Raw genomic sequence first — 12,300 nt, 5'->3', positions numbered from 1 at the left:
TAATGCTAAAGCTTAAACATGATTTGACATTTTTGGTATTAACCTCCAGAACAAGGAGTGTCCTCAAACTGGATGAAGTATTTACACAGCAGTGAAATATACACAATAAAATGACGCAGATCAGAGTACAGTAATGTTTACTTATGGAATATTGTTATAATTAATTCTTTTTAAATATATGCAATTCAGTGATGCAATTCAGCAATGCAGTGATGCTTTCATACAAACCAAAACTGTAACTGATTTCTAATCACTTTGTATGATCGTACTTTCAAATTTTGACAGTTATACAAATATGCAGTTGCTACATAATCATCTGATGTCATATCCTGTCTTGTCTAAAGCATCCCGATACAGATCAACCGCAGTTCATCCCCAGTCTACCTATCCGAGTCTCTGCCCGACTCTAGCAGAACCTCCTCCCCTCGTAGTCCTGTCCAGGCAGACATTGCTGTGGAGGCCCAACCTGAGGAAACAGAGAAGTAATATAATCACAAATCTGAACATCATAAATTCTGTGTTAAACAGTCGGAATAGTGAGAAACTAAAAGTTTTAGATCATCTGAGATAATCTAGACTTCCCTCTCCTACAGCCCTTCAGTGCTACAGTCATCTAGAGAGTGAAATGGAAGGAGTTTTGTTCCCAGGGTCAAGAGCTACAATCTGAGACTTTGCATCTTTAACATTTCTCACAGAACCAGGCCTCGCAGCTTGGCCGTTACAGGTGAAAGTTGCCGTTTGCCCTTTGTCTGTTGGTGGTTATATCCGCTGGTAGTCGTGACTGCTTCCCTCGCTGACTCTGCATGTCTGCTGTCTCACCATGCTGACTCCCAGTATGAGTCAGCAGTATATCAGTCTGGTCACAACATAATGCAGTGAAAACAGGATAGCATTTTTTTCTATTGGAAAAGGCTATTTTACTAAGATGCCATTTAAAAAGGTAGATGTTCCAAAAAGTCCCCCTTTTTTGAACCATGATTTGTTTTCTTCCTCTCTAGGAACAAAGCCAGTGTCTGACCACAGCAGAAAACATCAACAGGTCAGACTCATCACAGTGGACAAAGCTGCATGTGTGGCCTACCCTGGTGTACACTACAATGCTTTGATTCAAACCACATAGCATATGTTCAGTCAGGCCAGCTTTGTAAATATTACAGGAATATGTGCAATATATTAGCTAATAGATAGTTTGTAATAGATTAGATATACGTATAGCTAATAATAGATTGAGTGATAGATAACTGATGCTTTTTTTCCTCTCTCTGCAGAGCATGTAGGCCACTACTGCACTCTCCAACACTGAGAAGTCATTGCCACTCCAGGTCAGGAACATTGCTGCTGCACTATGTAACTTTGGTGGTGCTGCATGTCTGACGCTGCATATTACAAGACAAGACAACCATATTTACCATGACACAGATGGAATTTGGCTTCCACTTTTATCCCATCTGTGCAGTGAACACCCCATACACACCAGTGAAACACACACAGTGGACAGTGAGCACACGTATCGAACCCACGACCCAATAGCCCAGAGCTCTAACTGCTGAGCCACCGCTGCCCTACAACTCTACTGCCTCAGTCCAGATTACACTCCACAACTGCATGGGAAGCTCAGGAGCAAAAAAGTTCAATTCCCACATAAAATGCTTTAATTACAGTAAACACTGCCAGGTTGGTTCCAGGTAGGCATGAGCTCTGAGTGGGTTTGTACATACTTTGTTACTGGGACCCTATTGGGCTTCCTAAATGAGCTCCATGATGACAGCCTAACTTCTCACAATCTCACATGGCTCCAATCTAGGCCTGTGCTGTGCAGTGTACAATCCAGATGGGGCCCATGCTGGTGCGCATCCATTTGTGGGGCCAACATGGAACCCGAGGGCAACACTTTCTGGAGACATTTGTTCTATTGTCTTAAACCTATCAAGGACTTGATTGTGTTTAAACTCATACTTGTCATGTTACTGCTGATTATGTACAGTACATATATCACTTGAAATGAATGAATGAATGAATGGATGGAAAGAAAGAAAACAGACTAACGATTCAGGAGCTACTGTATCTAGCAACTAATAGAGAAAACACTTTTCAAAATAAATCCATTCTACCTAAAGATCAGGTCGGTCAGTGCCCCTTGTAAGAACAGGTGCCTCACTGAGCTGTTTAGGCTGTTCCTGTGTTACCCCCAGTCTATACCTTTCACATCCTGTCAGAACAGTTCCCAGCCTTTTCTGTGCTTGGCACCGGACGTAGTAGTACTGGTTTGTGGTGAGAAACTCCACAGTAAAAAGAGGTGCAAGTGAGGTAGTTTTACAGCACTCATGCTTCACTGAGGCCCTGCACTTTCTACCTGAAGAACAAAATGAAATCAGCGTTTAGAGAGTGAAACTGCCTTAGATGAAGCTTCCTCAGAGAGAGGCCACCAAGGATGTTTTGACCTCAGAGACTCGTGGCAGGCCTAATGGAGCTTCCTTATGAATACTTGGAGGAAACACATGTCAAAGTCTATAACTGATTTTAGGGTGGTCATACACCTCTGATAGGATGTTACTAAAGCCTAGTCTATTGCTACATTTCTATTTTGCATGTAGATCAGTTTCTTTGGCATTTATAATTCACATTTATGTGACTTACACTATTTGGATAAAAGTATTGGGACACTTTCTTATTCATTGTTTCTTCTGCTATAATGATGTTATTGCATTCAGGATGTTGGATGATCACCACCCCACCTCAACTCCTCAACTCATCCGAAAAATATTGGATGGAGCACCATAATTCCAAAGAACACAGTTCCACTGCTCCACACCTAAATGCTGGGGGGGGGGGGGCCCTCTAAAATACTTTATGCCCCTCTGCCTGGCATTAGGCATGGTGCCATTAGGTTCATGTTTATCTGCTCCAGAGACTCTTGTTCTCTCACCAATACTTCTTTACAGGGACTAGACAAGCTGTGTGTGTGCATGTACACATCTGTGTCAGCAATGGGGGCTGAATGTATTAATTAGAAGGGGTGTCCACAAACATTTGGACAAATCCATTAGCATAAGGCTCACTGCATGCTGAAGTCATTACACACTTGCGCCAAACTTAATGGGGTTAGTTTTTAAACAGACTTGTTTTTAATGGATTCTAACATTATTTGGGCACTACATCCATAAAATGTCTTCCTTGCCATGGTTTGAGTCGAGTAGTTTTGTGCATGCAGATACACAATGCTAACAGACCAATCATGGCCTTAGTAAGTTAGCTAGCAACATTAGCCATATGGTTGTAGTGCAACTAACGAAAGTGTCATAAGTATGACAAGACAATGTGCACTTTCTTGTCTTGATTTGACTTTCCAGAACGGTTCAGATTGTTTAACCTTCCTTGTGTTTTCTATACTGTGACCTCCCATACATTCAGCTACACTGCAGATCATTTCAGTATTATCTACAGATTCCATCGGTATGAAATGTGTCTCAGTGATTGGCATTATAGCCTTCTGTGATGTTATCCTGCAGTACTATTAAACTGTATAGGGGATTTTTGGGGGGAACTTTGGTACTTTTCAGTGTTGATTCCCAACTCTGCCTTTACAGTTTGTTTTTTGTTTTTTACGTGGACTTCCTCTTTAAAAGGAAACCACTGGACTCTTTTTATAGGTGTATATCAGTGTTCATATCAGGTAATAAGCATAGCATGCCTTCCAGTAAAGACTGGACATGTTGTCAGAAAGTGCGTGCCCACACATATCAGCAAGGGCATAAATAATCAAACACTTCTACCTGGAGAGATGCAAGATATACCACCAAAATAGATAGTGGGTAGGGAGGTAAGTAAGCGTAAGCCACAGCGATGTGACTGTGCCTGCTCTATTAATACTGGCACAGCACGTGCTAGCATGATTATATTGCTAGCCCACCACCAAGATAGCATTTGCTCCAGCGGTGGTTGTTTTAATCCACTGATGGAAAGGGTAGAGTGTGGCCTACAGTCAGCAATTATAAACCTACAAACTGTCTGATAAAATGGTTGATGACAGTGGGTACAGTGGAGGTGTAATTAAAGCAGCTTCTAAAAGCCAGTCCCCTGAATCACTGCAGACTGTAGTGTTCCCACTCTGCTCAAATATGTACGGCTTTATCATCTGAATAATGTGTGAGTGCCAGACAGCAGAAAAACAATGACTGATAGGCAGTGACTGATAAGCTTTGGATTCTAACAGCTCAATCAGTATGATTAATGACTGTCATGATCCTCCATTTACTTTGGCTCAAAACCTAGAGCATGTAACATTAGCAGTACTTGTATGATTTACTTTGTAAGGTGAATCTCGAAAAGCCCTCATAGCAAAAGCCCTCTGCTTGAAACTGCTGGCTCAAGTCCTGCTGCTCATTTGCTTTGTACCTTCATGGTTGGAAGGCGTGGTGTATTGTCAGACTTTGATAGGTCAAACCTGCTTCTTCTCATAGAAAGTCATTGGAGAAGCATGCTTTCAGTTTTTCCACACAGAGTCACATAGTCGCACCGTCATATGCGTTCAGTGAAGAGATACAACGTAGAATCAAAAACCACTGTACTCCTCATGCTTCTCAGAGTGGTGGTGGATATGCTGTGATGACTCTGTGCTAGGAACAGGACCACAGTATGTAAATTCTCAGAAGCAAATCTAGACCCTCCAATTCTGCAGTCACTCCAAAGAGGCATCAAGATGCTCTCTCAGGTTTGAGTGCTCTGACCACACGTGACTTTTGTGGTGAAGGCGACGTGCTGTATAATGGGGTGACGGCACGTAGGAGGGATTATTCACAACGAGACTACCTGCCTTGCTCTGTATGCTCAACACTGCTTTCTTCAATGACAGCCAACGGTAAGCAGATCTGTTTAGGTGCTTTCTGAGATGATGGTGTGCTGTAATCAGTTAATATGTACTTACAGAAAATTATAATTGATTTATATTTGTTTGTGACACGTATCACGTATCACTTTATCACTTATATATATATATATATATATATATATATATATATATATATATATATATATATATATATATATATATATATATTATTTATTATATTAGATATAACTGGATTTAAAACACTTAATGAGATGTCAATTATTGTAGCCTCAAAGTAGCTGATCAATTTTCTTATTTTCTTAGTTTTTTCAATGTATTTTATGTTTATTAATGGTACTAAACATCTAAACATTCACCAATAATACAGAGAGAGAGAGAGAGAGAGAGAGAAATTCAGCAGCACAGATTGTATGTTCATTTCTTTATAAGAAATCATCTAATTCCTTTTTAGGTGAAATGGGCTATGAAAGTGTCTCAACAATGGAACCCTGGACGCAATCATCAGACTATGTAGGTATTCTGTTTCAAAATTCTCTATGTATTGTTTAGTGTGTCGCAAAACGCATGGGTAGGGGTGGCATAAGCAGTGTATTGTGAAGAAAAAAACACGTAAACAAGCTACTCACTACCAAGGAGTGGCAGGAGGGGCAAAACCTAGTGGGTAGTGGCTAAGACAATTGCTCATGCACTATTCCTGTTATTGCTGGGGTTTTTTCACACATGTGGCCACGTTTTTTTGGTTTTTTTTTGTTATAACTCTAATATGGTTTCCAACATTTTGAAACACTTTTTGGAGTATTAAACTGTTGTTCATGTTACAGTATTTTAGCTCCTTTAGTTCCCTCTGTCATAATGAACTGTTTACACTCAAGACATCTACCTAAATATATAACCTGATGATAGAGATCAAGCACGCTCTTGCAACACTTTGATTTAGATAGAGTTAGAAATCATGAAAAAGAATAGCTGTTTCCATTGCGTATGTAACCCATACCAGTATCTCGCCTCAATATCTGTGTCAGCGTATGGAGTCGCTTTGTTTTCGATGTGAGCTGGGGGCCTGGTTGCGTCGCCCCCCGGGGGTCGGCTCTAAAAAGAAGGATGTGGTGCTCTGTGGTTTTGTTTGCCGCTAGCAGCACAGAACACCTGTGACTGAGTCGAGATCTGGAGCGTGGTTTGGAAAGTTGCAACGTTCAGTGTATGGGATTGATGCCGTATGACCTTAATGCTCTCAACGAGGCTCATCTTCTGCTCCAACACAGTTGGCACTCACTAGACAGGAAATAGTGCTGAGAGCCTAAAAAGCAATGTGTGAAACTCTTGCTAACCCTGAACATGTGAGACAGCGGAAAGAAAAAAAGGAAGAAACAGCGATTAAGTGATGACTCACTTCCAAACATTTAGGCAAGAGAAAGACATACAGTCAGCACCACTAATGTGTACAGTCATTTTTAAAAGCAGGCTGAAGGTTTCTTTGGTGCAACAGGCTTCCTTTTAAGAGGCACCTAGGAACCCTATGGCTGTAAGAAATCATCAGCTGAGGGATTCTTCCAGCTGGAAAATGAAAGTGGTACTTTAATGGCAGGGTGTCCAAACGTCAGTCCAGGGGATTTCCCGCTCTGCAGTTTCATGTATTCCATGCATCAACACTCCTGATTGAGCTCATGAAAGACTTTTGAGTTAAATCAAGGGTGTTGCTGCAAAAAATATTTGGAAACCTCCAGGTCAGGCAGTTCTGAAGACTGGAACTGAGAACCACTGCTTTGTGGCACTACTCCAGGGAACCTTTTATTGTTAAAACTGTAGGCCACAAATGGTATTCTTTCCGTAATGGAATGTTTGGGGGAAAAATTATTAGAAAAAGATGTGGTGCTGCCACTATGGCCCGCATTGTGGTGTTCGAACCCTGAGCCAGGCCTCTTTGCCATCAGCATCCGGAGAATGAGAGAGCACAATTGGCCGTGCTCTCTACAGGTTGGGTAGATGATGCTGGCATCTGTTAGCTGGTGCAGTGGAGTCTGGGACTCATTCTATACAGTTCTTTACCGTTTTGTGTACACTGATTAGTCTAGCCTTGAACTTATCAATCCAGGCTAAGGCATAATCAGTGTCTGGGACAATGAATAGAAATAAGCAATTATGTTAACTTGTGTAACACGTTTAATTTTCAGATGTCAAGTGAAACAGAAGACTATGAGGATAGTGGCATCTGTGATAAGAGCTGGGTCAGGTTGTTCCGTGGCTCATATGAACCTGTCCTCTACTGGATCATCTTTGTGGTAGGAGGTGTGGGCAATCTCCTTGTTGTGTGGATCTACACAACGGTAAAACACCGCCTCAAGACCATGACCGATGTCTACCTGCTCAACCTAGCAATTGCTGATCTGTTCTTCCTGGGCACACTGCCTTTCTGGGCCACAGACGCCACCCAGGGCTGGGTGTTCACCGGAGTCGTCTGCAAGGGAGTCTCTGCTGTCTACAAGATAAACTTCTTCTCTAGCATGCTCCTGCTCACTTGCATTAGTGTGGACCGCTACATCGCGATTGTCCGTGTTACCCAAGCCCACAACTTCAAGAGCAGACGGATGTTCTACAGCAAGCTGGCCTGCCTGGTCGTGTGGTTGCTCTCCTGCTTCCTGTCTCTACCTGAGTTTCTGTTCGCTGAAGTAAAGCAAGGCCAGCACAATGTAGCCTTTTGCAGCCTGGTCTATCCCGCCAACAACAATAACCTCACCAAAGTCCTGGTCCTTTGCCTGCAGATCTCTGTAGGCTTCTGTCTTCCTCTGCTGGTCATGGTGGCCTGCTACTCTGTGATTATCCGCACCCTAATGCAAGCTCGCAGCTTTGAGAAGCACAAAGCCCTTAGGGTCATTTTGGCCGTGGTGGCAGCATTCGTGCTCTCTCAGTTGCCATACAACAGTCATCTGATTGTAGAGGCGGCGCAAGCTTATAACACAACCATGACTGATTGCGAGGCAGTTAAAACCTTCGATGTGGCCGGACAGGTTGTGAAGAGTCTGGCTTATACGCACTGCTGCCTGAATCCTATCCTGTATGCCTTTATTGGGGTACGCTTCCGAAAGGATCTTCTGCAAATCTGCCAGTGCTTGACTAGGATGGGAGGAGTCAACAAGCCCCAAGCTGTTCCCAAGAGACCCTCTGTCATGTCTGACACAGATACCACCCCTGCACTGTCTTTGTAGCCTCACTTACTAATCAGTTTGTTTTCTCTTTAAATGTTGGCCGGTTACCAATAACCATTGACATAACCTGTGCCTTATCACTCTATCCACATATATCCGCTCCCTTTTTTCATGCTACAGCATCATACCTACTGATATAGGCCAATCTCACAGCAGTAACCGCAAGCATATCATGTCAAGACAACAAATACAAATACACAACCTCGTTCTGCAAAACTAGACTTCTTCAAATACACATCCTGACCATTTGAGGTATATGAGCAATGCTTGTAAAATAGTTTTTACAACCCTTTTTTCTGTGTCTACAGTAAAAAATGATCACTCGGGAAGTAAAATCATCTTAAATCTAGTTGACATATGTAATATTTCTATTTTTTTCAAGGATATACTTTAAACAAGCAATTATCTGAATATAATGGCATTTTTACATAAACTTACCAAAAGAAAGTTCAATGTCTGGAAAAAAAGTTCATTATTAATTGAAAATGAGAAATATTAGATCAGAATCAGAAATACTTTATTGATCCCAGAAGGAAAATTGCAGATCTACCAGATTTGAAATAATTATTCTTGCAAAAGGTTTGCAGTGTAAATTTAGCTTTCTTTTTACAGTGTGAATTCCAGCCTTGAAAACATTCAGATGTAGCCATATCTTTATGTTCTTGGTTTATGTCATATTACACATATTTTACTGACGATTGTACATTTTTGTAAATACATGTAAAGAAAATGTTGGCATGTGTTTGAAGTTTAACTTTTTGTTTTACCTCTATTTTCAAATAAAATATGCTGGAAAAAAAGCTCATGTTTGCTGTGACTTGCATTTTAGGGGAATTTCGAACATTTTACTCTTGAGTAGAAGCACGATGGTGTATCTCACTTCCATAATCACCTGGTTATTCATAAAAAAAACTCTGAGTTTTGTTTTCACCTCTGCCATGAGAAAGCCACACAGTGTTTTTTTTATGCTTCTAACGTATTTTTTGCGGCGAGAGATGCTTGTGACTGTGGCTTCTGTTTTCACCATGTTTTCATCATCACTTTTGATTTGACTGGCTGACTGTTGAGCATCTCCGAAAGCAAAATATGACTGGTAAGGTGAGCATGGTAGCGTGGGCATGACAGAGTAGTTTTATTTGATGCGGGTACCTATTCTAACCAACCCTGATTTTTTGGTTTGTATGGCATCCCCACTTGGCATCTACCAGATTTAAGAATCAAAAATAACAACACATCACACAATTCCTAGTGCTTATTCAGTATTCTTGAGTTGCACAGGTATTCCTAGCTTTGAGAACCGAATGTGACTAATTCTACAAATAAGTGTGTAAAGTTTTGAATAGATACAATGAATTAGGTCCATTTATGACATTTTTGTGAGTTTATGAACCCATTGCACTTAACATAATACTGACTTTATACATACAGGGTCAAACATTAGGTATACAGGATCGACTATAAACTTGCATCCATCCATTAATTCAGTGGTGTGGAGTTCCAAATGTAATTAATATTGAGTTTTTTAACTTCCTATTAGTGACCATGATTGGCTACAGCTGTTAGCTTCTCTGTGTCCACATAAACATGGATTGTTTGACAGCACCCATTGGACTAACCGTCACACGGTGCAATGGAACAGTCCCAGGAGCTCAGTGCAGATCTAAGAAGGATAACTACATTTACACAAGCCAGGAATGTCTCTCCGAGCACTTCTGAACCACTTTGCCAAGATCTGTAAGAAGACTCACACTGTCACTCTCAGCTGAAAGGAAATTGTTTCAGATGGTCAGGAACAACCCAAGAACCACCAAGGCACAGGCCTACAATGAACTGGAGGCTGCTGGAAAACCAGTTTCACTGTCTACAGTCAAGTGAGTTTTACATAAACACGGACTGAGAGGCTCTGTCCAAGGAAAAAACCTGTTTGAAAATCAACACTTTCAAGCTCATCTCAGCAAGTTTGCAGCTGATCACTCAGAATTCTTCTGCATAACCTCAAACCATCAGCCATACGGTAGAAACTTAGACACGGTTGGGTGTTTCAAAAAGACAATGGCAAACACACATCAAAGATTGACATGTTGGAACTTATACTACACCAAACATCTTTTGATTACAGACAAATGTGAGGAAACACACAGTTTCCCCATTTTCATAGGATTTCCCAGACTATTTTCTGTCCTGGCACCAAAGCGGTAGAACGAACTTCCCCTGGTTGTCCGAACAGCTGAGTTGCTTGCTGTCTTTAAACGCCGACTGAAGACCCAGTTCTTCCGAGAGTATTTGGGCGAAGTGTGGTGTTAAAGTTCAGATACATGCATTTTTATCTGTTGCTACACAAGCAAGGACTTACCACAAACCAAAGCGAGTAAGCCAGATCCACTAGTGGCAATGCATCAGAGCCATTAATAAAGGTCTAATGTGAAACAGAAAGAGGTGAAAGTATTAAGTGTTATTTCAGACAACAGTGATTCCAGTAAACTCCAAAAAATACCCTACCAAAGTACAAAAGAGGTGCTTACAGAACTGCAGTGGAATTTTGTAGGGAGAGTTTAGCAACACCCACTTTGACAATTATCACAACTTGCAACTAAACGTCCTTCAGTTCTTGCTTAGGGAATTTTCACCCATTCTTCCTTCCTAAATACTTCAAGTTCTGTGATATTCTTGGGCCGTCTTGCATGTACTGCTATTTTAAGGTCTATTCACAGTGTCGGGGGACAGTGAGAGGCAGGGCCAAACCTGTAGCTTGCACCTCTTGAGGTTAAACATGATGGATTTTGAGGTGTGTTTAGGAGCATTACCTGCCATAACAGCCATCTTCATTTCATCTTCAGCTTTTTACAGATGGTATGTACAGATGTTTTCCTCCAGAATTAGCTGGAATTGAACTGAATCCATTCTGTTGACAGTATAAGATGATTAAAACTATATATGCATTCACTGTAGCATGTATGGTGTGATACTATAATTAGCAATACTTGTGACAAATGAAAGGAGGAAAACTATCTTAAGATTTTTTTCATCTTGACACCGCTTTAACGGTGTAAAAAAACAAACTCTCTACCAGAAAAACCCTAGCCTTAAAATTAACACGAGCATCTGATAACAGTTCCTGTGCAGTGAGCCATATTTACTGCCTGTGTATCTACTGATCTGCTGAAACGTAATGAAAGGGCTGGCCCTGCATGTTAATGAGCACAGCATCCGCTTTCACATTTTAACAAAAGCAACAAGACCTCTCTTACAAGACCTGGACATAAGTTTTTTTGAGTAACTGTCTGTACTGTCAAGAGAAGAATACTTTTCCAAAAGTATTGGATAGCGTACCATCCATCCAGAGAACAGTTCCACTGCTCCACAGCTCAATATTGGGGGGTTTTATACCCCTGTAGCCAATGCCTGGCATTGGGCATGGTGCCAATAGGTTCATGTTTATCCGCTCCAGTGAGTCTTACTCTGTATTGGTATGGGTAATACTTCTCTACAATGACTAGGCAAGCTGTGTGTGTCTATTTGCACATCTGTGTTGCTGAATGTAATAATTGTCCATAAACATTTAGACATATAACATACTGAAGAAATACAGTATACTTAAGATCATACACCACACAGCATGCAATGAGGTTTCAGTTTGCACAGTAAGGTGCATACTAATTACTGCAGGTACTCCATGCCTTTACACCTCCTCCAATCCAAAATGCTCAAAGCTATATACATAAGTCACAGAAGTGTTGGGTAAGGGTTAGCGTTAGGTTAGGTGGCTTAGGGCTGGTTTGTGAAGCAATGGCAACAATACTGTAACGTCTCAGGTGTATAAATCAGCGGTGTGTGAAGCATACAATGGAAAGAACACCCTACCTACAGTGAAGCATGGCGGTTGCTCGATGATGCTCTGGTGCCGCTTTGCTTCCTCTGTTACTGGAAGCCTGCAGTGTGTAGAGGGCAAGATGAAGTTTCAGGAAGTTCTAGGAAAAAATGTCATGCATTCTGTGAGGAAGCTGAAGCTTCGCAGTCATTGGACCTTCTAACAGAACAATGATACCAAGCCTCCCTCAGAGTCCACTAAGGCTTGGTTTCAGAAGAAGTCCTGGAAGATTCTGGAGGGGTCATCACAGTTTCCTCATTTGAACCCCATAGAAATTCTTAGTGGGATTTGTAGAAGACGGTTGCAGCTCACAAACCCAAGAATATTAGTAAACAGGAGGCCACTGCCCATGAGGAATGGGATAAGATTAGTCAGGATTG

At 41.4% G+C, this 12,300-nt stretch overlaps 1 protein-coding gene and 1 long non-coding RNA gene across 2 annotated transcripts; one reads left to right on the top strand and one right to left on the bottom strand.

Moving 5' to 3' along the window:
• Positions 1–269: 269 nt before the first annotated feature.
• On the bottom strand, positions 270–11,975 carry LOC140536613 (uncharacterized). Its single transcript, XR_011977621.1, has 3 exons — positions 11,914–11,975; positions 10,857–10,954; positions 270–466 (listed from the first exon to the last, which is right to left on the bottom strand). It is a non-coding gene; the product is annotated as an uncharacterized lncRNA (long non-coding RNA).
• ccr9b (chemokine (C-C motif) receptor 9b) lies at positions 4,831–8,742 on the top strand. Its single transcript, XM_072658520.1, has 3 exons — positions 4,831–4,858; positions 5,301–5,359; positions 7,021–8,742. Exons 1-3 carry the CDS (start codon positions 4,846–4,848, stop codon positions 8,050–8,052), a joined length of 1,104 nt encoding a protein of 367 aa, XP_072514621.1. The 5' UTR covers positions 4,831–4,845; the 3' UTR covers positions 8,053–8,742.
• Positions 11,976–12,300: the final 325 nt, after the last annotated feature.

Source organism: Salminus brasiliensis, chromosome 1 (genome assembly GCF_030463535.1).
Source record: "Salminus brasiliensis chromosome 1, fSalBra1.hap2, whole genome shotgun sequence".
Lineage (NCBI taxonomy): Eukaryota > Metazoa > Chordata > Actinopteri > Characiformes > Bryconidae > Salminus > Salminus brasiliensis.
Note: the sequence above shows the minus strand (reverse complement) of the source record. Positions and strands in the feature narration are given on the sequence as shown.

Excerpts from the sequence above, each read along its gene's own strand:
- ccr9b (XM_072658520.1), top strand. Across the intron at positions 5,360-7,020 it reads GGACGCAATCATCAGACTAT|ATGTCAAGTGAAACAGAAGA; the intron begins GTAGGTATTCTG and ends TTTAATTTTCAG.